Here is a 27,697-nt window from a genome sequence, read left to right on the forward strand (position 1 = left end):
CCCAAATACCGGGGAAAAATATATAAAACCGCGTAGCTTCGCTTCGTTTCAAATGTTTGTCCCAAATTATACAAAAAAGTAATTTTTATAAAGTTTTTTTTGGTTTTTTTTTTTTTTTTTTTTTTTTTGTATTACGGCAAGCATTTCAGTCGAGATGCCATTATTCATTTTATGTCATACTTTGATGTATTTTTTTTTTTGTTTTTGTTGTGGCTGTGATTTTATATTTTTCAAACAAATTCCGGATACAGATTGTCTTCATGTGGTTTCATTGTTGTTGTTGTTGTTATTGTTGTATTAGCTAGGATTTCTTTTCTGTGTGTCTTCCCCGGGTTGGGTACGAGGCCGTTGTTTATTGCCTTATTTGTTTTATCACAAATCACTTCCGTTGCGGGTGTATGTCTGTGTGCATGGATGTTTGTATTGGTGTGCTCCATTTCAGAGTAATAAATGCCAATATGCCGTTTTGTGGTTTTACTGGAATACTTCACCAAGATATTTCCTTTGCTCTGCTCTGTCTGTGTGTCTGTCTGTCTGCCTGGCAGTGAGTTGCCGTGTTCGTTCGTTTACATTTGTTTTGATCATATTTCAAACTGTTGGGTTATGGGGTGTCGTGTTGAAGGGCCTCTACCCTCCTAGGCTGTTATGCTCAATTGTTTTAGATTTTTTTGTTCTTGTTCAAAAAACACAAACAGGAGACAATTAAATGGGGGAAGGGTTTAAGGGGTTATTGGATTGATTACCGCTGCAGGGTTGAGTGTGGCGGCGGTGTCTATACGTTTTTTTAACTAACAGCTATAATTATATGAATGCTTAAACGCTAAACGGTGGCACCGATTTCCAGTGAATTTTACTAAAATAACTTTATATAAATCATTTTGAAAGTTCATAAAAATTCATAAATATTTTTATATCCTCAGAGGGTATAGTGTACTGGATACGACCTCAATGTTGAAATAGCGGTTTCATTGGACAAAATTCATTAACGATATTCAGAGTCGAATTAGCCATGTCTATCTGTTGGTTCATCCGTGGCCGGCTAGTGCGCACAATAACTCCCGAAAAAAATATCCGATTTGGTTCAACTTAGTCGAGTTCGAAGGTGGGCAATATCTATCCTCTTCTTTTGGCACCTCTTTCCAAAAAATTCCTAATTACAACAAATATTGTTGGAATTTAAGATGCACAACCCATGGATTATTAGAGCATTTATTAAGGACTTCTTGGCAAAAAAAAAAAAAAAAAACGGAGAAAGTCACACATTTTCTAGAATATATAGGTCAGAATTCCAAAATTTTTCAGGACCACTTATAATTCATGGATTTTCGAAGCATAGTTTTTCGGGGACATTATTTAAAAATCGGCAGTATTTAAAAAACATTCTGAAGGACCTTCTTCTTAATGGCCATGGACTTAGATTAAGATTTCCTGGCAACTTGGGAATTTCTTTTATTTTTATATTTTTAAAGACTTCATACAAAAATTCAAGGAGATTTTAAGAACAATTGTGAGGACTTCCTAGGAGGATATCAAGAATATGTTAGAATATAATCGATATTTTAAGAATTTTGCATCAAAAACATACTACAATCTTTCAATGAACTTCCCGTCCAGAAATTCAAATGATTTTTAAAAAAATATTTTTCAATGGTATCATAACCAAAAATTATTAATTTTTTAAAGATTTCTTCAGGGTCTTCCTAGTAAAAAGTAGTGGAAAATCTTAAATTTGTTGAAGGACTTACTCATGTTTTTTAAGACAAGGATTATCAAGGATTCATGTATAAAATTGAGCATTTAGAAGAACATTTTACTAGGATTCACAGGCATAAATCGTGGACTTTTAGAATACAATAACGACTTCCGTAAAAAATCATGACTTTTTCCAAATCCGTTCCAAATAATGAAGGGTATTCAAAGTTCAAAGGCTTTTTAACTTGTAAAAATGGTTTCTTTTAAGGATCGGCCGAAAAATCTAGGGAATTTTTTAAAACTTCAAGACAAAAAATAGTGGGGGATTTCGCTTACAAAACTATTCATTGCAAGAAATTTCTTGGATAAAAATTAAGAATTTTTCATTAAAAAAGTTGCAATTTCATTCTGGCTACATAAGATCGGTCAAATTATAAACGGTAAACCGACTGAACTTTCCATTTTATTACTGAATTGAAACTAACATACCATAATTGTTAGTTATATTAACTTCTATACCATCCTCCATACTATGGAGGGTATATTAACTTTGTCATTCCGTTTGTAGCTCCTCGAAATACTCATGTCAGACCCAACAAAGTATATTCTTGATCAGCGTAAAATTCCAAGTCGATTTAGCAATGCCCATCTGTTTGTCAGTCTGTTGTAATCACGCTATCTTTCGACCGATTTTGATGATTTTAGCGACATTCTTCACCGGAATTGTTTCAAATTTGGTATTTGAAGTTCGGAATGGATACTACAGCCTATGACGGTACCTCCAAATATTCGGTATTTTGATGATTTTAGCGACATTATTCACCGGAGTAGTTTCAAATTACGTATTTAGAGTTCGTAATGGGAACTACAGCCTGTGACAGAAAATTGTCCATGCAGGTCCAGGTCTTTGTATAGGCCCCATATATCGGTAACTCCCTATATTCGGCATTTTCACGATTTTAGCTACATTATTCACCGTTTATTTCAAGTTTCGATTTTGAATATGGTAATGGCTTATAACAAACAATGCCTATGTAGGTTCACGTCGTATAGACCCCAATATAACGGCTTTATTCGGTAATTTTAAGATTTTAACAGAATTTTTAACGGATTTTATTTTTTGAAAATTTGTAATTTCATTCCAAATGGTGGAGGGTATTTGAAGTTCGGCCCGGCTGAACTTACTGTATCTATTGTATGTATCTTAAAGTAAAACAATTAAAATTTGAGGAATTGTTACAAACAATTGATTTTAAAGACTTAAGAAATTCAGGCACCAAAATTGCCAACAGCTCCACCTGCTGAACCATAAACCCGAAAGTCCAAGGCAACAATTTTAAGATCTGTGACATTTTATTCATGATAGGCCTAAAACCATCGGAAACTGAAACCGAAAGACAGAGAGTTGCTAAACGCCATCTACATTTGAATTGTTCCATAGAAAAATATCATATATTGAAGACAAGTTGACGTGGATGACACCTGGTTTGAGATTACTTTTGAGTGTGGCTTTCTAGGAATATGAGGCTTTCTAGAAATATCTCCTATAGAAAAGTACAAAATATAGATAATTTTTGGGAATATAATCTTCTCAATGCATATTTCCTAAGAAAAATCAGTTTTATAACTCTTTAATAAATATTTTGTTGGAATTTCTAAACACCATCTACATTTAAAGTGGCACATGAATGTACCACATGTTGAAGATAAGCTGACGTATAATTAAAAAAAAATAATTTTTTATCTCTGTTTAAGCCACAATGGAGTAAAATTCAACAAAGTTTTTAAGAAATATTGATTTATCGCCTTTTTATGGCAAAGCACAACTAGCGAACAATTCTAATAAATTGCAGTGAGTTTGACAACTAGAGCACCAAAAAAGGTGTCGACTGTATATTTAAAATAAAAGTTTTTCATGATATCCACGCAATTCCATCTAGTTGTGAAATTAATACACTAGTATTGGCAAAGATATGCAATATTCTTAAAAAAATATTGATTTCAACGCCTTTAGGAACCAAAGTACCAAAAATACTTAGAAGGTTCCCTTTATCGTCCAAAAATTCCCACCTTAACCTCTAACAGAAAAGATCAAAATCCAGTAACTTAAGACTACACAACTCCATCTAGTTGTGACACCAATCCGCAAGTAATAGCGACGATTCACCATTATCCAACAGAGTTTACATGAAAACTGGGTCTGTAGAAATCTTTGTCAAATTTTCAGGCATGATGGACCCAGGTTCATTGCCAAATATTTAGTAGTCTACATCATCATGTTCTCTAAATTTCGATAAGATATTTATTTATTTATTTTATTATTATTTTTTTATAAAACCCCTACCTCAACACAATTTTCTTAAAACGTCTCCTAATATACCGCCTTAGGGCTACTTTGCCTACCATTTGTAAAGAACACAGCATATCCCTCCCCTGTAGCTACATCGTGGAAAAGTGTAGCATATTCTTAGGCTTTTTTTTATTTCGGCGTGTCACTAATACTGTGATTATCATTTTTGATTTATTGCACCAAAGATGTCACCATTTGCTAAGGAAATCGTTTTTATGGTTGCTTGTTTGTTCTTTCGTTGCTTCGTTCATTCGTTCGTACGTCCGTTTGTTTGTTCTGCTCTTCTTTGTCTGCCGTTGCTGCGACTTTTTGGCAGTAACAATCCAGATTATTTGTTTATTTGCGGTTTTCGCTTTTTTATCACATCAAGACGGAAACCAACACAACAACGATGGCAGTAGAAGGGAAGCTCACCACACAACACAAACAAGTCAAGCTGTCAGGTTCGTTTGTTTGTTTTGGTAGCGGGGTAGAGGGGTCTTAGCCGTCGCCACATTGTTTGACTTTGATTATAAGAAGACATAAATAAATTGTATACCTGTATTGTAATACTCGAAGCCTATTTACATATTTATGTTTTTATTTGCTTTATTTGTTATACCGCATGTGCCCCTCACCCACCTGCCTACCCGATGAAATTACTTACATCAAGGTTACATGTGGCGGAACAGCTAAGTAATTCGCATTTTCTTTCGCTTTCATTCTTTCAGCGCGTTGGCTGTGATTTAAAAATTGGCTCAGCCAAGAAGGTTGACATTTGCGGGGTTTGCGGTGGCAATGGCAGCTCATGTTCCCAGTCGCTCTATCAGTGGGAAACGGTACCGATGTCCCTGTGTTCCGTGTCATGCGGCGGAGGTAAGTGGCTTATGTATATCATTTATATTGACTGGAGATGGATGTCTGCTCTGATTTGTTTCTCTTTGGAGTTTCGAAATGTAAATGGAACGAAAATGTTGTTTTTACTTAATTTGATACAAGGTGTTACAAAATTCTCGCATGGTTTTACATAAATACACAACAATTTCAAATTATATGGCTGGAAAACTTTAAAGAAAATTCAAGCGAATGAGATGATATCCTTTAAACAATGTTTTTTTTTTTTTTTTTTTTTTTTTTTTTTTTTTTTTTTTGTTTTTTGCCTAACCTTAACCAACATATTTTCCTCATTTCTTAAGTGTTTGCATTTATTTTTTCTTCTCAAGATTGCTCTTCAAGTTTCTTTGAACACGAACACATTCTCAAAGAAACTTAAACACGCATTCGCACACCGACACAGACACATGTGCACAATCACACACACAATATTTATTTAGTAATTGAGTGGAAATAAAGGAAAGATGCAACCGAGGAAAAAAACCTGAATTGCTCACATCCAAGTCTTTTACACACACACTACCACACCTAAGGACACTTGAGACGGACAATTGTAAGAATAAATGAATGTGTAGTGGTGGTGGTGGTGCGGGTCTTGAACAGGTGATTGATTTTCTAGGAATGGCATTCCGTACAGGATATGTTGGATAAATAAAGACACTTCCCCACAAACAGATACATGTGTACGTGCGGAAATAATTTTCTCACTGATTATGTGAATACGTTTAGGGTAAAGGGATTGCAGAGAATAAAGGAGATCCCAGGAAGCAGAAAATCTATTAAAATATATTAAGCTTTATATTAAATGGAATGTTATTTCATAATCCTACAAGGTGCTATAGAAGATTTCCAGAAGTTAAAAAAGGCTTTTCTTAAAAAAAGAAACTTATGGAAATCTTCTACAGCACGTTGAACTATTCTGTAAGCATTTAGATAGAATACATGTAGATAACCGACATCTTGTTTGGGCAGGGACTTTCTAGAGAAGTTATGTATAGAAAATTAAACTAGTAAGAAAAAGTCAAAAGTCGGGCAGGGCCGACTATATGCACCACTATGCATATTGAGTAGAGCTCCCGTAACATAATAATTTATTTGAAGTAGACCATACCACCTATCAACATTTGGCCTTTCAGCAGTTATAGTTTGGTTTCAGAGGGAACTAATGGGGTGGCATATCGAATCCTGAAACGATTTTCATTAAATTTGAAAGAGACATTTTAATCTTTTATACCAAATAACATTCCTATAGAGTGCATGATATCACTTCGAGAAGGTTTATAATAAGAAAATATATATCGGAGCCGAGTTCCGCAAAATGGAAACGTACTTTTCGAAATTTACTCCATTAGAGATGATATAAGCCATTATTTGGACAATAAACCTTAAATCTGATTAAGGATATATATGGAACCTATATCCAAATCATAGCTGATCTTGATAAAATTTGGCAAAGGAATTTCCGAGCTCTTTAAGATATCTAATACCAAATATCATTGTTATCGAATGCATAATACGAATGTAAGGAATTTAAACACCAAATCGGATGAAACATATACATGGTAGCTATAGCTATATCTGAACCGATTTTCACCAAATTTGATGTACTTGCTTCTAGACAGAAAATTTAGGACATTTGGACTTATGTTGGCCACATGGTGCACAATTAACCTGAAATTGGTTGAAGATATATATGGGAGCTATATTCAAATCGAAATTTGGCAGAGGTATTTCTGAGCTGTATCTGGTACCATATATCATTGTTGTCGAATGCATATTACGAATGTGAGGGACTTACACAACAAACATATATATGGTAGCTATAGCTATATCTGAATCGATTTTCACCACAATTGATGTACTCGCTTCTCGACAGAATTCGGTCGGATATCCAAAAATTCAGGTAATTTGGACGAATATTGGCCATTTGGTTACCAATTAACCCGAAATCGGTAGAAGATATTTGAGAGCTATATCTAAGTATGTTCCGATTATCACCAATTTCAATAGGCTTCATCTTTGGGCCAAAAAAATATTCTTGGAAAAATTTCATCTCAATCGGATAAAAATTGCTACCTGCATTTTGTTCACAAAAGTACATGGATGGACTGACATCCGTTTTCTAACTCTTTGGTCCTGAAACGGATTTGGTCCATTCAGAGTCGATCTAAATATATCCGTCCACCCGTCCATCTCTCTGTTTGGCTGGCTGGTACTCTCGATGGGAGCATTCGATTCGGTTCAAACTTGGTACATCGTAATATTGTTTTCAAAAATAAATAAAAATTAGGAGAAGAGTCATATCGTTCCACTCCTTCTGGTTACTCCCGCACAAATGGTCAAAATATTGAAGGAAATAATTTAAAATATCAATATTATTCTCAGTGCTACTTCAGGTCTAAAAATGGACATTATCTACCCACTCCATCAAGTACCTCCCCCAAAAAGGGTCAAAATTTGGAATATTTATAATTCTTATAAAATGCGAAATGAGAGTCCGATTGTCTTCAAATTTCACACATCCCCATGTTATTATAAACACAAGATCTGGTGTGAAGATGGAATTTGTCGGGGGTCGGTCGGTGTCGGTCCACACCTTCTGGTACCTCTCCCACAAAGGATCAACATTTTGAATAGCCATGAAGCTGGAAAAACGCATTATGAGCATCTGATTTCTTTTAAAATCTTCACATCTCAATATTTCTATCAACAAAAGACCTGTTATGAAGATGGTGCATTTCGGCGTACTTTTTCCGATACCTCCCCCACATAGTGTCAAAATGTTGAATAGCCAAAACGATCATAAAAAGCGAATTGAAAATCCAATTCAATAAAATGTCATGTATCCTAATATTTCTACGAAAACAAGATCTGGTGTGGAGACGAAATATATTGACCCCCCACCTATTAAAATTTTGAATAACCTAAACGTTAATATAATGCGAACTACGTATCCGACTCATTCTAAGCTTGACACATTCCAATATTCCCACTGACACAAGATCTAGGGTAAAGATGGAATATATCGGTTCATTCCTTCTGCTACCTTCCCTACAAAGGGTAAATATTTTGAAGAATTATATATCATCATACATGCGAAACAAGTCAGGGATTTTTAACAAACTTCGTGTTAACCATTGATCCAATAAATATTTAGGTCCACTTCTTCTGGGTAGAATTTTGACTACAATTATTCCTACAATTGTAAATAAGTGTCCGATTTTCTATAAACTTTGCACATCCCAATATTTGGGTCTTATAAAGAGATCTTATAAATTGGGTCTTATAAAGAGGACCACAGCATCTGTATGAGAAGCCCTAGTTTACTTTTATATGAAAATGATGATCGGTATTATATTAGTTCTCTATAACTAGACGACAGAATTTCACTAGGATCACTATAAAAACACAGTTGAACTTTTCTAAGAAGATTTTCGATTTTCTTTAATAATAATACTTTGCTATCAAATAAAATGGCTATTGGTCTACAGAAGAACACATGTTGGTCTTTCATACTATGACAACCTAACAACTTATATAATGAGACAACTTTATATTCTTTTATAGAAACTAGGAACTCTTCTCTCTCTCTCTCTCTCTCTTTTCTCTCGCTCTTCTACGGGAAACATGTTCCTCTTTTTTGCTATAAAAGCCCAAAATTTCGTTCTAAAAGAGTACTTTGCCATTTTTTCAAAGATCTTTTATTACGTCTTTCCAATGTATGCAATTTATTATTATCTGTAAATACATCTATTGTCTTCTTTCATCAGAAATTTGGATATTCTTTGATAAGATTTGTTTTTAGACTTTGGAATATCCTTGAGATCCTGTTTGTCCGATTGTGTGTTTTTGCTGATATTATATTAATATAGTATTTTATATTCTACGATTTTTCCCAAAGCCCCCAAATTCCATTCCTTTCGCCCATTCAAATAATTTTGAAGGTTGTAACCATTTCATTAACGTTTATTGACTTTCGTTATTGTTTTTTGAGGAGTTGACTTAATCCTCTTTCACAAAACAAACACTTCAGAAAACAAAACAGCAATGGCACGAAACACAACTACTTCCAGAACAACAACTCGAACGACAACAACAACTACAACAATGGAGTAAACAATAAAGTGTTTAATGATCGAGAATAATAAACTAGAAACGTTACCAAATAGTCTGCGACACTCACACTATCTGATTTCTTTTTTTTTTTTTTTGGTAGTCACGTTTGTTGGTAGCTTTGTTTGTTTTTCTGTCGAACTCGAATCGATTTCCACTGACATTCAAATATTTTTGCATTTAATGTGAATGTGGAGGTAGAGGATTGAGAGTTTTTCTTTCGCATTCTCGGTAGATGGAAATTGAACTTTGACACGCAACATGGAATAAAAATAACCAAAATCTAAAAGAGAAAATTCGAATTTTTAAGCAAGTATCGCTAGCTCAGCTATTGGCTGGTATAGAATCGACTATTGTTTGCTTGGCTTAATAAATAAAAAACAAATTCATACAATGAACAATCATTGATTGACAAAGAGTAAAGCACAAGTAACCGAACTACCAATATTCAATAAACAAATATTTCATATTTTGGTATTCGACTTTTTGGGTGAAAAAAAAACTAAAGCCAAGACGTACCACGACGCATTTACCTCCCCAAACAAAAAAAAAAACAAAAATGATATACGGCATAGCGTGACAATTGATGTCAACAATTTACTTATCGAGTTATTACCACCTCCTTGTGAACGCCTTCTCTATCTCATTATAGCTCCCCAAGTGTACCCCGCTTCCCCTGAATGACCTATTTTCTTGCTATTGAATTTGGCTAGTAATTACCTGTGTTAACCTTTAATGACCAAAAATTGATGGTATGACCTCTCCAACAATTTGTAAATGTTAGCATTTTTTGAAATTATTACTTAATTACCTTTTCGGACGGGATACCTACCATCCACAATGATGGCTACATATATTTCAAATTCCGCTCCTTATTGACATTGCTCTATGAATGTGTCTATTTAATTATTTAAATCAATTTATTTCTCATTAAGGTCGAATGTCAATCGAGTTTTCGTGCGCTCTCTCGCTCTCACTCTATCTCTCTCGCAATTTTAACTAGCAATGCATTAATCGTGGAATCGTTAGAAATCCCTTAGCACAAATTAACAACTGCAAATGACCATTTTGAGCCAGTATCCCAAAGGGAAGTAATTAAATTGCAGTCCCTGAAGAATTTGGTTGCTAATTATTCGGTAATTAGCTCTTGCGCCAACCTAGAAAATTAGTCCCCAGGCCAAAACGGTTTTATACCCTTTAGCTTGTGGTCATAGAGGGTATATATCATTTCAAACGGCAAATGTGTCCCATAGAAAAAACGGGTTCCAGGACGCCCGATGTCCGCAATTCTACATACCTGTCTTGGCGGTTCATAACATTTTTATCTAAATTCGCTCGGATACAAAATTGATACGATTATTTCATTCCTTCCGGGCCAATCCATCTTTAAGTGGTCAAATTTCTGAAATTCTCCAATTTTTGTAAAATTTCACCAATTCGATTTTGTTTGCCAAAATCAGATTCAGTGTAAGGTGGAATATGTCGGTGTACCTTTTCTTGTAAACCCCCCACAAATGGTCTAAATTATTAAAGGGGTCATATTTCTAATGCGAACCGAAGGTAGTGTCCCCTTTAGTGGCATCTTTGCACATCACAGTGTATGATCTTGGAATCAGTTAATTTTTCTTGAAACTGTGACCTTAAATGTTAAAATGTTGTTGAAAGGTAACCGATTTCGGTATTTTTTTTTTAGTTAGAGAATCGTATAGAAGTTCGGCCGGTTAGAAAATGTCGCTTTTACGTTTTTTTAATTTTTGTGGGGAATAACACAGTAGAGGAATATTTGGAATATTGAGAAAATTTGATTCAGGGTTTAGGTTCTCGGGCCGAATTTTGCCGACTATATGATACCCTACACCAGTATGAATATTGAGTAGAGCTCCCGTAACAAAATAATTTATTTGAAGTAGACCATATCACCTATCAACATTTGGATTTAGAGCAGTTATAATTCTGAATCGATTTTCATTAAATTTTACGGAGATATTCCAAATAACATTGCTATAGAGTGCATGATGTCACTTCGAGAAGGTTTATATTAAAAACTACGTATCGGAGCCGAGTTCCACCAAATAGAAACGTACCTCCCGAAATTCACTCCATTTGGGCTGATATTAGCCATTAATTGCACAATAAACCTGAAATCGGATTAAGGATATTTATGGGAGCTATATCCAAATCTTAGCCGATCTTTATAAAATTTGGCATAGGTATTCCCGAGCTCTATAAGAAATCTGAAACCAAATATCATTCTTGTGGGGTGCATATTACGAATGTAAGGTACTTAAACACATAATCGGATATAGGTGTAGCTCCCATATATATATATATGTCTCATATATGGGAGCTACAGCTATATCTAAACCGATTTTCTCAAAATTTTCACAAGAATACATGGACAGACGGACGGACTGCCGTGCATAAATCGACTCTGAAAGTGATGAAGATCCGCAGAAGTAACAAAGGGTCTATCTCGCTTCCTTCTTCATGTTACAAACAAATGCACAAAGACATAATACCCTTACCACTATTTGGTGTAGGGTATAAACATTTTATTGGGGTCTATACGAAAACGTGGACCTGTACTTGCAAATTTTGTCATGAGCAATTTTCTGCCAAAGATGTTGGACCGAGCAGGAACTTCTAATTCCAAATTGGAAACATTTCTGGTATAAAAGCGTGACACAAATTATCAAGATACCGAATATCAGGAGGTAAAGTTATATGGGATCTATATTCAAATCAAATTTAATCTCACATAATGGAAACACATGCTGCCACACAACCTACTTCATTTCATTCGGAAGCTAGAGTGATTTCCACAGACAGACAGACAACTAGACCGACTGACTTCGTCACGAACGGAGTGAGGTTATAAAAACAAGAAACAAATGGACTAACAAAAAATGACAAAAATTTGAATTTCTGAGATCCCAGCGAGCTGAAATCCGACATGGTTTAAAGTATATAAGTGATATCCCATTTTCTTAGTTTCCATAAGCCCAAATCCCATCCTAACGCCTATCTTACTTAATACAATTTCATAAATTGATAAAAAAAATTCGAAAGCTGATTTCGCATTTTATGATCGCTTTGGTTATTCAAAATTTAGTCTCCTTTGGGGGGAAGTACCAGAAGGAGTATGCTGACATATACCATCTTTAGACCAGATCTTTTGTTGATAAAATTATTGGGATGTGGCAAGTTTTTTTTAAATCGCTGTTATGAGCCTTGTGGTTATTCAAAATATTGATTCTTTATAGGAGAAGGTATCAGTAGAAGTAGATCGATATCCCATCTGTACACCAGGTCTTGTATTGGTAGAAATTTTAGGATATTTGGAATTTAAAAGAATCATATGTTTATGGCGACTTTTATGAACGTCTTGGTTATCTAAAATTCTGACTCTTTGTAGGGGAGGTACTTGAAGGAGAAGGCAATTTTCGCACCTAGGACTACTAGGATTTGCCAAGTTTGAGGAAAATCTTATGTAACTTCCTCTCTATAAAGTACATTAAAAAAAAATTGAAAATTTCGTAAATTCGCGGGTACCCAGGAGTGAGCCGATCTGCCCATTTCCGAACTCGATCGAAGTTTGATAATATTACGATGCATCAAGTTTGGACGAAATGGGATACTCTTTTCGAGAGGTATAGGTGATACCAGCCCGATGGACGAACACGCCTAGAGCGTCTCTAAATGACCTGAAATGGATTTCGACCAAAGAGACCTAGGGTTGAAAACCTTTATTTCGATGAGTTCCGTTTTGGTCATATCAAATGACATATATCCTCTGTAGCCATATTATTGAAGGTATAATTGGACAAAACCTAGATTCCAATGCCCATGTTACAAAGGCCAACACTCATGTTATGAACCAACTCACACTTTCCCACTTCCTGTTCTTATCATCAAAATTTTGTTTATTTGATATTTTTAAACTATTTCCTCTCCATTTTTGTGAATAAAGTTTACAATTTTAATTTGCCAAAGTAAACTAGCGATGCTGAAGTTATAAATTTTTCATTTTAAATTATTCACATTTCGAACTACAAAACTAGGTGCCCGTTTTTCTTCAATGGAAGTAATCAAATCACACAAAATTTAAGTGTCTCTAAGTCTCCCCATTGAACTCCCTCAATTATTTGATAAAGAAGAAGTGCTCGCTTTTTGCCTCCAAACTTACTTTCATATTTTCCCCTCCAACAACCACCACCAGCAACAACAGTTCTAAATGCCTTTCAAATATTGTAAAGTTTTCGTTTTCTTGTAACAAATTTCCTCGGGACATCAAACATTTCACTTTATTGCCCAAAAGCCAAAACATTTCATAATTTGCAACTAAAGTAGATATGGTAATTTTCCAAAAAAAGGAAAAAAAGGAAAATGAAAACAAAATGGAAATGTCCTGGTCAAAGTTTATTGACATTGTCAATGATGTACAACTTGTTGTTGTTGCTGTTGTTCGGTGAAACTTTGTTAAGACTTGGACAGATGTTTGTAGTGACTGGGTGACTTGCAACGCTTCACGGTGACCAAGAACACAGCCGGAGGGTCCACCAAAATCATTTGCCTCTCAAATAAGTTTTAAACGTTTATGTTTGTGATTTCATGGCAAATAATGGCAACATTAACAAAATCAATCTTTCGCTATGGAGTTTCTTTCTTCTTTGTTGGAGATATAATATTCTAGCAAAGCCATTGAATTTTTAAATTGTTTTTTATTTCGGGGACTTTCAACTGGCTTTAAGTTAAAGCAGATTATTTTACAAGTTACTTAAATATTATTTTAGAGGGGAAAAGAGACATATAAGCTATTTTATTAGGGAAAATTTAAGAACTGTGTTTCACATATCTCTCGTTTATTCAGGGTGACACATCTGAAAAATTTCAGGTTCGAGAAAAAAAAACTAATTATCACACATAGATGTCGCTGAATTATTAAAACTGTTCATGAAATTGAATCTATTTGTCAGCAACGGAATCCCCAATATTCCAACACTTTGAATAGGGTAGCCCAGCGCCATCTAGATTTGTTAATTTTCACCATGATTTCATGTTTAATTTCCCTCTCAATTTTCAACATATGTAAAACCAAATCTTAAATTACCTTTTACGAAACCTCCTTAGCATCGTCTTTCCCTTTGCTGCCAAATAAAGTTCCAAGATTTACCGTATCCCTGTGTCACTCACTAACTTTTTTGCTTTTTTCTGTGAATTCTTGCTTTTCATGTTGCCGTTTTTTTTCTTGTGTTTTGCTTTCAGGCTATAAGATGTCTCGTGTTGTGTGTCGCAGTCGAGTCTCTGGCACCGAGGTGGAGGATGCCCTGTGCAATGCAGCTAATCGCCCTGAACCATCTGTGGAACTGTGTAACACCCATACCTGTCCGCCCAGGTAAGTGAAGTAGAGTTTTTGTCCCACTTGTTTAGCTGTGGCAGTTGTGGGTAGCTGTCGTAGAGAAACAAGATTTAGTAGAATTCGTATTTTCTTTTTTTTTTGGAAAGGTAGGGCGGGAGGCTAAAATGTCAAGATATGCCAGTGATGGTTTGAATGGAACACATTTCATGGAGACATTTCCTCGTTGTTGGGTTTGTGTTCCACCACCCCGCGCTATGTGATTGAGAGCTGTGTTGTAGGGAAACTTGTCATTACTCCTCCAAACCTATATTCATTCATTGCATTTCACTTTTTCGCCTGCATTTGGTAGCTCGCTCACCCGCTCGCTCGCTCGCTGTTCCCATTGTAAATGTGGCACTTTTGTTGGTTAGCTACCGCAAAATGTAATTTAACGTTTCACAGGAGGTTTAAACTGTAATTGAAGTTTTTAACATTCGTTGCCAGCTAACAGCAGGCAAAACCCAAATGCTTAGCATAGGGAAATTAAATATTTCATGGCAAAACTAATTGCGAAATTGTGCCACGCAAATGCAACGGGACAACATTTGTGAGACATTTATTTCGAAAAATGCAACATGCTTTCCAAAAAAAGGAAATCAATTTCAAATAATTGATAAAGGTATAAATGGAAGTGTGGCGAAATAGAGGCCATTTTCATAGAGGGCCAGCTTGCGAAAATGTCTGCCAAAATACTGTACTTCTACTTCTACAATCAACTGCACTCCATACCAAATACTAAATACGACTGAAAACTTGTCTCAACAAAAGCGGAAAACTTCCAGCATTTGTTCGGTATATTTATCGACCCACTACTGGTCTCTACCCCACATTCTTGTCAAGATTTTGGATAATCATATGAGGATTATGTTTATCCAAAATCTTCGTTCCATCTTTTCCTGGTATATCCCCCGCAAACTAACAATTATGTAATAAAAGTCAGTCTATAGAGAATCCCTGCAGCTCGTCTATAGAAACTCTCTCTTTAGCTCTTCTATAAAGTGTCAGTCTATCTCTTCGGTTCTTCCATAGAGAAACTCTCTCTTCAGCTCGTCCATAGAAACTTCTTTTCCTCTCTCTCTCCGGATCGTCTATAAAAACTCTCTCTCTTTTTAGCTCGTCAGGTCGTCTATAAACAATATCTCTCTCTCTTTAGCTCCTCTATTGAGATCCTCACTCTCTTCTGCTTGTATATAGAGCAACTTCAGCAGCTTTCTTTATAGAAACTCTCTATTCAGCTCCTCTATAAATACTCTCCTTTTAACTCGTCTATATAGACTTACCCTTCAACTCTTTCTTTAGCTCGTCTTTGAAGTCTCTTTCTTCAACTCGTCCAAAGGGACTTTTCTTCCAGCTTCTTTCTCTCTCCTCCCTCTCAGCCCATGTATATAAACACCTTCGCTTTCTATAAATCTCTCTTCAGATCGTCTTAGAGACTCTTTCTCTTCAGTCCATCAAAAAATTTCTCTCTCTATTCAGTTTGACTTAGCAACTCTATCATCAGCTCGACTTCATCAGCTCTTCTAAAAAAATTTCCTCAACTCGTCCATGAAGACAACTTTCAGCTTTTGTCGATAAAGTCGCCCTTCAACTAGACACTCAGTCAATTTATGGAGGCCCCCTTCAGCTCATTTATGTGACCCGCTTCAGCTCATAAAAAGTCGAAAAGATTGGCTTCAGTCGCTTTATAACGACTCCTTCGGCTCTTCTAAAAAGACTTCCTCAACTCGTCGATGAAGACGACTTTCAGCTTTTGTCGATAAAGTCGTCCTTCAACTCGTCTATAAAGACTCCCTTAGCTCGTCTATAAAGACTCCCTCAGCTCGTCTATAAAGACTCCCTCAGCTCGTCTATAAAGACTCCCTCAGCTCGTCTATAAAGACTCCCTCAGCGCGTCTATAAAGACTCCCTCAGCTCGTCTATAAAGACTCCTTCAGCTCGTCTATAAAGACTCCATCAGCTCGTCCATAAAGACTCCCTTAGCTCTTCTGTATCGACTCCCTTAGCTCGTCTGTAAAGACTCGCTTAGCTCGTCTGTAAAGACTTCCTCAGCTCGTCTATAAAGACTTCCTCAGCTCGTCTATAAAGACTCCCTCAGCTTGTCTATAAAGACTCCCTCAGCTCGTCAATAAATACTCCCTCAGCTCGTCTATAAAGACTCCCTCAGCTCGTCTACAAAGACTCCATCAGCTCATCTATGAAGTCTCCTCTCAACTCGTCTACAAAGCCTTCCTTCAGCTCGTCTATAAAGTCTGCCTTCATCTCGGCTATGAAGTTTCCCTTCATCTCATCAATAAAGCCTCTGTTCATATCGTCTATAATGACTCCCTCAGCTAGTCTATAAAGACTCAGCTCGTCTATAAAGACTCCCTCAGCTCGTCTATAAAGACTCCCTCAGCTCGTCTATAAACCCCTCAGCTCGTCAATAAAGCCTCCTTTCATCTCGCCTATAAAGCCTCCCTTCATCTCGTCTATAAAGACTCCCTCAGCTTGTCTATAAAGACTCCCCCAGTTCGTCTATAAAGACACAACTCGGGTAAACTTCAGCTTATCAAAACTTTTTCATATGGTATCATTACATCATCTGGAAAAAAATAAATTTTTTCTGCTGGGTCTTTACGTGTCTAAATTTCCCTACAGCTGGATCAAAAATATAGTTATATACACAGTATTTAAAACTTATTTTCATTTCGGAATCCTTTGGTTCAGAACTCAGATTTGCTCGATTTTAATCGGGAGATAAATTTGATAGTGAGCGGGAGAGCTCGGAGTTTTATGTGAATTTTATTCTCCACTTTTTTGAGTAATGTAGAAACGCTCGCGAGTCTGTTTCGTTTGAATTGAAGTCGAAATGCTCGAAATAGAGTAAGTTTTCTCTAAGAGGGAAATCGGGAGGTAATAATATTTGGTTACTTGACTTGTGTGTTGGTATGTGTGTGTTTCATAGGAAACAGGGTTTAATATTGATTTGAGCTGGGGAGATTCATATACGAAACCAAAAGGAGAAAAACAGCGGAAGCAGTAACACTATCATCTGTATAAAAAAATCTGATCGACTTCGAGCGAATTTTACTCCAACTCGAAAATAAGAAAAGTATTCTAGCACTTATTCGAGTGACATTTCTACTCCCAATTCCAATTCGGAAAGTGATGGAGCAATAGAGCCATTTTAGTAGAATCTAAAGCTCATATCAGCTCTGAATTCCTAAGAAACTATGTTAGTGGTTGTTGGAGCTTCAATGTCAGATTTCATTTAGAAGATTATTTTTGCAATACCTCCGCAAAAGAAATGTATATTATTACTTTTTTTCTTCGCAAAATCAGATAAATTAAAGTCAAAAATTTTCTGAATTAAAATCTAATATTTTAAATTTCCTAAAGTAGCCCTTTTCCACCAGCCAATTTCCGATTACCATCACAACATAGAAATTAACTTTATTTTGGAAACATTAACTGCCACTTAACCCTTCAAAATTTGATAATAATTTAATTTTTGCCAAATATTAACTTGTTAACTAATGGTACTGTGTTTGTGTGTGTGTATTTTTCAACTCTATGTTCTTTTCAGATGGATAGCGGACGATTGGAGTCCTTGTCACCGTCCCTGTGGTCCAGGAATACGCACCCGTATGGTTGTGTGTGCCGAGGAGAACAATGGCCTAAAGACAAGAGTAAGTTTTGAATGCAGTTTTTTTTTCGTATTCCAGTTTTTTGTTATTACGACTCCAGCACTACGGGGAAAAAACCAAACTGGGGAGAAGAATGAAAAACAAAGTTAAAATTAGACATTGTCCTGAATTTTCAAAGATGTCGAGCCAACGAACGAACAGCACCATGGCAAGCCGCCCGGCCAGCTCTGCAGCAACACTAATGTTTTTGGAAGTTTCCTTAAGGGCATTTAGCGCCCTAACTAGTTTTCGTTTTCAGCCAAACTCTTTGCTGCCACCGACTTTGGGGACAAAATTAAAATTAGAAACTTTTTGTGTGTGTCCTGAGTTTGGCCTAAAACTAAGCCGGGCTACTTTGCCATAAAACTGATGATGATGATGACATTTTCTAAATTGTCTTGTAAATGCTGTTGTAAAACAACCACTAAAATTAGCCAGCTAATTTTGCAGCACAAAATCCTTATTCATCTGCCTCTTTAGCATTTTTTTTTCGTTTTGTTGCTGTTTAAGCCTAGCACTTGATGTTGGCCATCATCAAGTGCTTATAGTGTAAAAATGTGCAAAAAAAATATTCTAACTAAGCTTTCATTTTCTCTATTTGTATGTTTACTTTCCAGGTTGCCGACTCGCTGTGCCCTTTGCCCAAACCACCAACTCAAGAGCAGTGCATTATAGCCGAATGTCCAAAGTGGGAAGTTGAAAAGTGGTCTAGCGTAAGTATTTCTTTCGTTTTCCTTTTTTTGGTATTCTTTAACTCTTTATCCTCTCCATGGTTGGAGTGCCTATAATCCCCGTTATGGCCCGCAAGATGTATTCATGCGGGCATTTAAATTTAAAATTTTTGGATTTTTATTTTTAAAACGTTGGTTTTCATGGCCTGTCTAGCAACTAACTGGCCATAAGGTAAAACCAACATGAATGTAGGGAAATTATTATGGTACAACCAGGAGGTTTTTTGTGTTCCTTGGGTGTTTTTGAGAATTGCCTTTGGTTTGTGGCTAACTGGTCTTACATTATCTTAGCCAAGGATTGCTGCAGTGGGTAAACATAAATTTCCAAAAATGTTAACCAAAAAAGGAAGGTGCAATATTTTTCTTACTTGAGAGCCTCAACGTCAGACGTAGACATGTTAAATAACACAACTTTTATGGCACCTGTAATAAATAGGATGTTTGTAAAGGAGTATTGAAAGATACAGGGTAAGGTGAAAAAACTGCAACCAACTTCAGACTGCTGTCATTACCAAGCCACTCGTCCGACAGCTGTTAAAATTATTCCACTGACAGCTCATTATATTGTTTACAAGCGTACAAAAGCATTTTGGTGAGAACTTTCCAGAAAAAAAGTTATTCGTGATGGAATATAGCTGAACATGTCGCTATATTCCATTCCGCAAATATTGAAATTCCAAAAAGTGCAAGAACTTAAACCGCAACAGAAAGAAAATAGATTCAAAAGAGCTAAAGAGTGGCTTCGCTTGGCCGATGAATAAACCTTCGTGGTCCAGCAGTTTGTAAACAAACAAAATGATCGTTCTTACTGCCAAAGAGGTCAGCTGAAAATGTGCACCTTCGGTTGACCACCAGAACATAAGCGCCGGCCATGGTGATTATGTGGGCCGCCATAATAGCCAATAGTCGATCTCCGCTCGTATTAATCGACCGTGGCATCAAAATAAATTCCGAATATAATCGCGAAAATATTCTGGAGGGTGTAATAAAGCCTTGAGTACGCTCGATTAATTTCCAGCGCACAATTGAGACCAAAATCTCCGCATACCAATCTGTTGGATTATTATGTCTGGAGTATTTTGGAAAGCAAGGTTGGCACTAGAAAATACCAAAGTGTCGATCACCTCAAGCAAGCGCTTCGCCGGGAATGGGCCTAAATACCGCAAAGCAATATTCGGTCAGCGTGTGACCCTTTCATTGGCCGTTTGAAGGCCATAATTCGTGCCAAAGATGACCAACTCGAACAAATCTAAACTTATTCTTAAATTTGATGCTGTTTCGGACATTTTTTGCTTTCATTCAAGAAAATTTAAAAAAAAATGTAAAAATGATGGCGTTTGACTTTTTTGCAGTTTTTTTTATCTAAATGTGTTCGAATTCGAAGAGAATTTAAAAGAAATGTGAATAAAACCCGCATGTATTGGAAAAGTGTATCGATTTGAAAATGTGTTTCACTTTCCATTGATCTTTGAAACAAATAAGGAAGTTATTCCAAGTTTTAAGAGTTTTTTGTTTTTCAACAAATAATTTAAAATTGAAAATTTCGGCTCCTGTCGACTGAAAAATATTCCAAAAACAGTTATCTCATTTAAAAACCTCCATTTTTTCCAAATTTAATTATTCCCGCTCTAAATGTTAAATGTTTCTTATTTAAATTGCCCAACAATATGAACCGCTATAATTTCGCTTCACTTTTATCCACTCACTCAACACCAGTCATGTGCCCAAAACAAACAAACACACACACTCATACCGAACAACAGATACAACAATAACAGGAAAATGCATGTATATCTCAACCACGTAACCACAAACCAAGGAAAATTTACATTAAGATCAACATTAACATTATTTTTTCAACACATTTCTTTTCCAATTTTCTCTGAAATCATAATAAAGTTGTCCTGCCACAGCAACTTCATGGCACACACATTCACATGTACATGTGTACAAATAAAACATTTCCGTATGTATATATCAGTACATATATATAGGTTGATGCATTCATATCCATATATTTGTGATTAAGGATATATCAAGTCTGACAGGTTCTGAAATGTTCCAAAAAGTGGAATAATATTGGAGAATATTAAAAAAAAAAAAACAAAACAAAAAGCTATAAGGTCAAGAGAACTGATATTTCCATATCCTCTCTCGTGGAAAAACTATATCTGTGCCCAAATGGGTCGGTTTCAAAATCCTTAAAATTGGTGTTTTATACTCAATCCCCTTCAGTTGGAAAATCTGATTAGCTCTTTGTAAGTCCCATTCCAAAACCTGGATGCAAATAACACATTATTTAGTAAAATGAGATCCATCTATTGCGATTTCAAACCATAAAACCACAGCTTTTTTGGTAGGGTACTGAAGTGGGCCCATTAAGCTCCCAAAAAAACCGACTGATCCGATATAAAGGGACTTATATCAAAACTTTGGCCGATATAAAAGATTTTTCATTGTGCGAATTATCATAAATGGAGAATAACAATTCTATTTCATTTTAAATAATTGCGCAATTTTTGTAGGGTCATTTCATATTTTCTGAGAACCTGAATTATCAAATCACACGTCCCCCTCTGTGAGGAGGTTCCAAAGGGGGTTGGTCGAAATCTTTCATCTTCACACCAGAGAAATTTTTGGAAGAGGTATTGGGATTTGGAAATTTGAGGAGAATCGGATGCTTAATATGCGAATTATCAATATTTTGTTATTCAAAATTTTGACCCTTTTATGTCCCATCTTCAATCCAGATGTTGAGTTAATGGAAGTATTGGGATTTGCCAAGTTTGAATAAAAATCGAATGCTCATTTCACGTTTTATGAGCTTTACGGCTATTTAAATCTTGATCAGTTGTGGGAGAGGCACCAGAAGGAGTGGTCCGATATTGTCCATGTTCACAACAGATCTTGTGTTGGTAGAAATGTTGAGGTGTGCGAAATTTGAAGGCAATCGGGTGCTAATATCGCATTTTCTGAGACTTATAATTATTCAAAATTTTGACCCGCTGTAGGAAGGCAGCTTCTTTATTACCCAAAATGTTGACCCGTTGTGGGTGAGGTATCTGAGGTAGTGGTCAATTATATCCATTATTATATATCCTGACCTAGCATTGATAAAGATGTTGGGATCTGCAAAGTTCGCACAAAATCTGTTTATCATTTTTTGTTCTATAAGGTAAATAGTTTTCTTTGAAAATGTTGACCTTTTGTGGCGGAGGTAACAGAAGGTGTGGTCCGATATTATACATCTCCAAACCCAATCTAATTTTGTTAATAATATTGCGATGTACCAAGTTTGGATCAAACCGGGTATTCCCTTCTAGAGTTATCGTGCTTACCAGCCAGAGAGGCAGACGGACAGACATACCTAGATCCAAATGTCCCGAAACGGATTCGGTCCATAGAGACTTAGGGCCTAAAACCGTCATTTCGATGAGGCATGTTTTGGCCGTATCAAATAATACATACCCTCCGTAGCATAGAATTGAGGGTATAAAAATAAAAAAAAAAACGTTCGTGAATTCCGATAGCCTCTCTTATAAGAACAAGTAAAAGAACAGCTCGCCCGAACTTTTTTAACCATCAACCATTTTGAAAATTTTCAAAAAAAAAAATCCGTCGAAAAATACCGTTCTCATGAAACCCTTTATATGGGGCTATACGGTCCTGCATAAGTAATTTGTGACATAGGCTATAGTAACGTTTTCGAACTTTATATACGAAATTTGAAACAATTCCTGTGAATAATGTCGCAAAAATCATAAAAATGCCGAATATCTGGGGGTACCATTATATGGGCGTTATACTTAGACAATTCTCTTCTAAGGGGTAAAGTACTCAGAAGGAAACCCTAGTGTGGATTTTAAGACAATTCCATTAAAAAATTTGTCGGAAATCATAAAAATACCGAATTTGGGGGTACCGTTACATGGGGGCTATTTGATATCGTGGATCTATATATATACACAATTCTCTTCTAGGGGATAAAGTATTCACAAAGAACTCCTTGCGTGGATTTTCAGACCGTTCCATAAATGTGGCTAAAATCACCAAAACACCAAATATCGGGGGTACCGTTCTGTGCAAATCGGACGGACGGACTTACAGGGCTAAATCGTTTTAAAATTTTACACTGCTTAAGCATATATATACTTGTTTAGGTCAAAAATTATTATTTCGATAAGTTACAAACGGAATGACGAACTTAATATACCCTCCATACTATGTATGGCGGAGTGTATAAAGATGTATTCGTAACCAAATCGGTTGGTTTCAGAATCCTTAAAATTTATGGATAAATTCATTTTAGAAGCAGCTCATTCAGTTGGAAAATGTGGCAAGGACTTTCAAAGTATAATTTCCAAATCTCGGATGAAAACTTCAAATTCCGATAAATGTAAATCAAATAGTGGGTCCGTACGAAAAGTGCCTTTGGGTTCGAATTTCCAAAAATGTGCCCCTATGTGAATTGTTCATACCTAGAGAGATTGAATTTAAAACCTCAAAATTCCCTAATTCTGGTATGAGTTTACACCCTGTATTGATACGAAACTACGTAACTTTTGGTACATATTTTGTCACATTTCCAAAACACCATCTTACTGCTAACATCAACAGTTACCCCGATTTCAGAATTATAGATTTTCACCTTTATATTTTTAAAACATAAACATGTACTAAGAGTAACCCATATTCCCGCTTATTTTGGCCATATAGTTGTGACGGAATCTTATCCAGAAATGTGTTTCGAAACCAGATCAGGGGTTTCCAATCGATCTCGTTTTGTGTTTCATATGTATGTTTTATATGTATGAATATATTGGGGCTATGTAAACCACTTTCAATAATTAAGATCCTCATAGGATATTAAAAATGTGTGTCAAGTATATGAAATTTGAAGTAAAGCGGAAAATTGTTCACAATTTTCAAACCCAAAGGCCACCATGTTTCGATTCAGAAAATTTACCACTGTATTAACATTCAAACACGACCTTTCAGACTTTTTTCTTGTACTTCCATTCCTGTATCACAAAGAAGACACGAAAACTACGCAAAAATTTTTAATATTGTTCCTCCTTCCAGGACGTAGTAACATTAATATGTAATTTTTCAGAAAATTGTTGGCGGCGTGCTTTTGCCAATTCTTCTCAACAATTTACATATGTATGTCTTTATGCAGATTATCTGCTAAGACAGCCGTGGCAAACTGGTACGTGAACAACGTAAATTTGCCACAAATATTACAGGCAATCTAAAGCAGGAAGCCAAAAAACCCGCCACACACACATACATTCACAGAGCCAAACCGACACACAGTTAAATGCCTAACTTGATGACTGGCACCCTTCAGGCGTAACCATAATGTAGTTGCGGTAGCTGCAATGAATGAAAGAACAACGGCAACAACAAAAAAATAAAAAATTAATGCCGACAATGAATAAAGGCAAATGAAGATTGTTGGTTATCTGAGTGTTTGTCTACCGCACGCTCACACATACACACTCACTCACTTGCTGTCAGGTTTTAAACGTCAGCCATAAACTAAGTCAGTTGCTCTTGGTTTTAGTTAATATCGCTAACATGTCTCACACTCCCCCATCGCGAGCAAAGTGCTCACGTAGACTATGTATGCATATGTGTATGTATGTGTGTAGATGTGCTAACATTTTCCGTGCATTTTTCTCTTTTCTCATTTCTCATGCAAACGCCATACGAAACGTACCAAAAGTGTTCCGAGTCCTGCGGCCAAGGCATACAGATGCGTAATGTCGAATGTAAATCAGCCGATGGCGGTTTGAGCGCCAAATGTGATCCTCTGACAAAGCCCTCCAGCGTTCAGCAGTGTACCACGGGCATTTCGTGTGAGTCCGCGCCGGGGAATGTGGGTGGCGGCACAATAATTGTGGGTAGCAGTGGTCCTCGGGTGAGTATTAAACGCCGACACTCGGGCACATAAATAATGGAAACAAATGAGCGACAGGAAATGATTGAAACTGAATATACGCACGAATGTATTTCGAATAAAATATTAAAGTTGTCAAATATACCTATAAAGTATGTCAAAATTTATTTTTCATTTCGTTTTCTATTTTCACTCTTATTTAGGATCCCTTAAATGTGGACGAGGAGGATGAAGATATAGTCGACGAAGATGAGGATGAAGAAGATGACACCTCTGAAATGGAAGATGATGGTGATGATGCTTCCTACAATGATCAACCGGTCTATGCCCATCACACCATGAGTCGTCTGCATCAGGAGGAACCGGACGGGCCACGTATGATGCGTTTACAGTCATCGTCGCGTTATCGTTCGGCCGAGGCAAGACCATCAGAACCAACGTAAGTTTTAATAAATTAAGTAATTTTCTCAAAGCCCAAGGGAATTTTAATATTTGTCCCAATCTCCTGTCAAGTGAAACATTTTTATATTTTAGTCTCTTCGATAAAAAATAATTAATTTTTAAAATACAAGCAGTTTTTAGAGCTGTAATTTCTCAGTCCAGTATATTTTAAAAATTTTTATAAAACTCAGAGTATATTTGCTTTACCATAATCTCGCGAGAAAAATTTCTAAAAAAAACCAAAAATTTTCCAACACAACACATGTAGGGAATTATTCGTTATTTTCGAAAATTTGCCCCTTTTGGTGAAATATTGAAAATAGTGAAGGCCACAAAAACTCCGAAGTAATTCACAAACTCTTTTGGAAACTGATAATTATTATAAGAAAATTTGTTATTGTAGCAGCCGGAACTCCCAGGAACTCGAGGTTTCACTCTCTACTCAAATTCAAGTGGGAGATCTGCTGCCAATAGAAAAAATTGGGTATACTTTATTTACTTTTTGGCAATTGAGTAACGGATGCTGTGCTCGATTCCGGAAGGGAGTAGATTGACTGCAGATTATACTTGTTAAATAAGTGGTTTTGATGCAACATATTTGGCCTATTTCCACACTCCATATAAATACGAATTGAGGACCTAATACGAAGTCATATCTCACCAGTTTGTCAGGACAACATAATTTCTTCATCTCCAATGAATTGAGGGTGATCTGAGTTAATGATATTCCCCCAGTATTCTTAAATTGCTTTTCGAATCCGCCTTTGCGACCCACTAGTTTTATTTTATACCGTTTTACCTCTCCCCTTGATTGGAGGGTAAATTAAGTTCGCCAATCCATTTGTAACTCATCGAAATAATAATTTTAAACATAACAAGGTACAGGGTGAGATATAAAAAACTGCATCAAAGTCAACACCGTAATTTAATTTTTTTTTAATTTTATTGAATGAAAGCAAAAAATGTCGGAAATACCATCAAATTTTAGAATAAGTTTAGATTTCTTCGAATTGGTCACCTTTGGCACGAATTATGGCCTTTAAACGGCCAATGAAACCGTCACACGCTGCTCGAATGTTGCTCTGCGGTAATTTGGCCCATTCTCGGCAAAGCGCTTGCTTGAAGTGATCGACAATTTGGTATTTTTTAGTGCCAACCTTGCTTTCCAAAATACTCCAACGGATTGGTATCCGCAGATTTTGATGGCCATTGTGCGCTGGAAATGAAGCGAAGAACCTCATTTTTTAACCATTCATGGGTGGCGCTGGTTGAGTGCGATGGTGCTGAGTCCTGTTGGAATGTCCAAGGTCTGCGGCCAAAATGTTTGCGTGCCCAAGGCTTTAATACACCCTTCAGAATATTTTCGCGATAATATTCGACATTTATTCTGATGCCATGGTCGATTAATACGAGCGGAGAGCGACCATCGGCTGTTATGGCGGCTCACACCATCACCATGACCGGCGCTTGAGTTCTAATGGCATACCGAAATTGCACATTTTCAGCTGACCTTTTTGGCAATTAAACACGATCATTTTGTGTGTTTACTGGTGATCAACGAATGTTTTCTCATCGGAGAAAACCAAATTCGAAAGTTCATCACTTTCGGCCAAGCGAAGTAACTCTTTAGCTCTTTTGAGTCTATTTTCTTTCTCTTGCGGTGTAAGTTCTTGCACTTTTTGGAATTTCAATGGCTTTATCCCGAGCTCATTTTTCAATATTTGGCGAATGAAATATTGTGATATGTTCAGCTCAATTTCGATCAAGTTGCTTCTTTACTTTTCGAACCATTATTGCTGATGTTGCTGTTTCTTCCCTCCACTTCCTTGACGTCGGGCTACGCTGCCAGTATTATTGACATTTAAATGCTGGTGTGCTCTAACGATAGCCACCTGTGGCTTTCCAGCCAAATATAAAGAAATCACACTATCACTCTTGAATTCCATCACGAAGAGTTTTTTTGCAGTTTTTTCATCTCACCCTGTAGTCTGATCGAACGAACTAGTTCCGTGCACTTCGGTCGTTTTTATGGACAATCTGCCTATGAGTGATATTAAATTTTTGGTATCATTCATACATTTAGGAACTACATTGACCTCTTTTAAAAATATATGTCCCTCCAGGAATCCCTTATGAATTTCGATTTTCTTAACAATTTCAGAGTAAGACATAGCTTTTTATGTATTCCGAAAGTCTTCCACGATTTTACTGAATTATTTGTAAACAAATCATATTCACTCATTTTATTCCATTTAAATTCTTTAATTATTGTTCGCCATAAATTTATTTAAGGCCAACAGCAATTAAATGAGAAATTAATTTTTTGAGGTTTATTTACATCGGCCATAAATTCCCAGTTGTTGATTGATAATGTCGGTGTTATAATTAAAAGAACCACAAAACTGCTTTTGTGGTTTTCGAACAAATGAGAGGACACGGAAAATGACAAATATATGCGAATTCGAATGGATAGATAATAAAAAAAATTAAATTAACTTATTTAATGCACTGACATTTTGGTGTATTAACAAG

The 27,697-nt window shown here is 36.1% G+C and overlaps 1 protein-coding gene across 3 annotated transcripts in view; it reads left to right on the plus strand.

The window, feature by feature from the left end:
- Window positions 1-27,697, plus strand: part of LOC101900681 (protein madd-4) — a 154,622-nt gene that overhangs the window by 78,030 nt on the left and 48,895 nt on the right. For all 3 annotated transcript variants that reach the window (XM_059125180.1, XM_059125181.1, XM_059125182.1), the window contains exons 6-11: window positions 4,753-4,897; window positions 14,294-14,423; window positions 17,992-18,094; window positions 18,709-18,804; window positions 24,551-24,745; window positions 24,928-25,163. In XM_059125180.1, coding sequence (XP_058981163.1) covers window positions 4,753-4,897; window positions 14,294-14,423; window positions 17,992-18,094; window positions 18,709-18,804; window positions 24,551-24,745; window positions 24,928-25,163 — 905 coding nt within the window. The remainder of the gene's footprint in view (window positions 1-4,752; window positions 4,898-14,293; window positions 14,424-17,991; window positions 18,095-18,708; window positions 18,805-24,550; window positions 24,746-24,927; window positions 25,164-27,697) is intronic.

This window comes from Musca domestica, unplaced genomic scaffold (assembly GCF_030504385.1).
Source record: "Musca domestica strain aabys unplaced genomic scaffold, Musca_domestica.polishedcontigs.V.1.1 32, whole genome shotgun sequence".
NCBI classification, from domain to species: Eukaryota; Metazoa; Arthropoda; class Insecta; order Diptera; family Muscidae; genus Musca; species Musca domestica.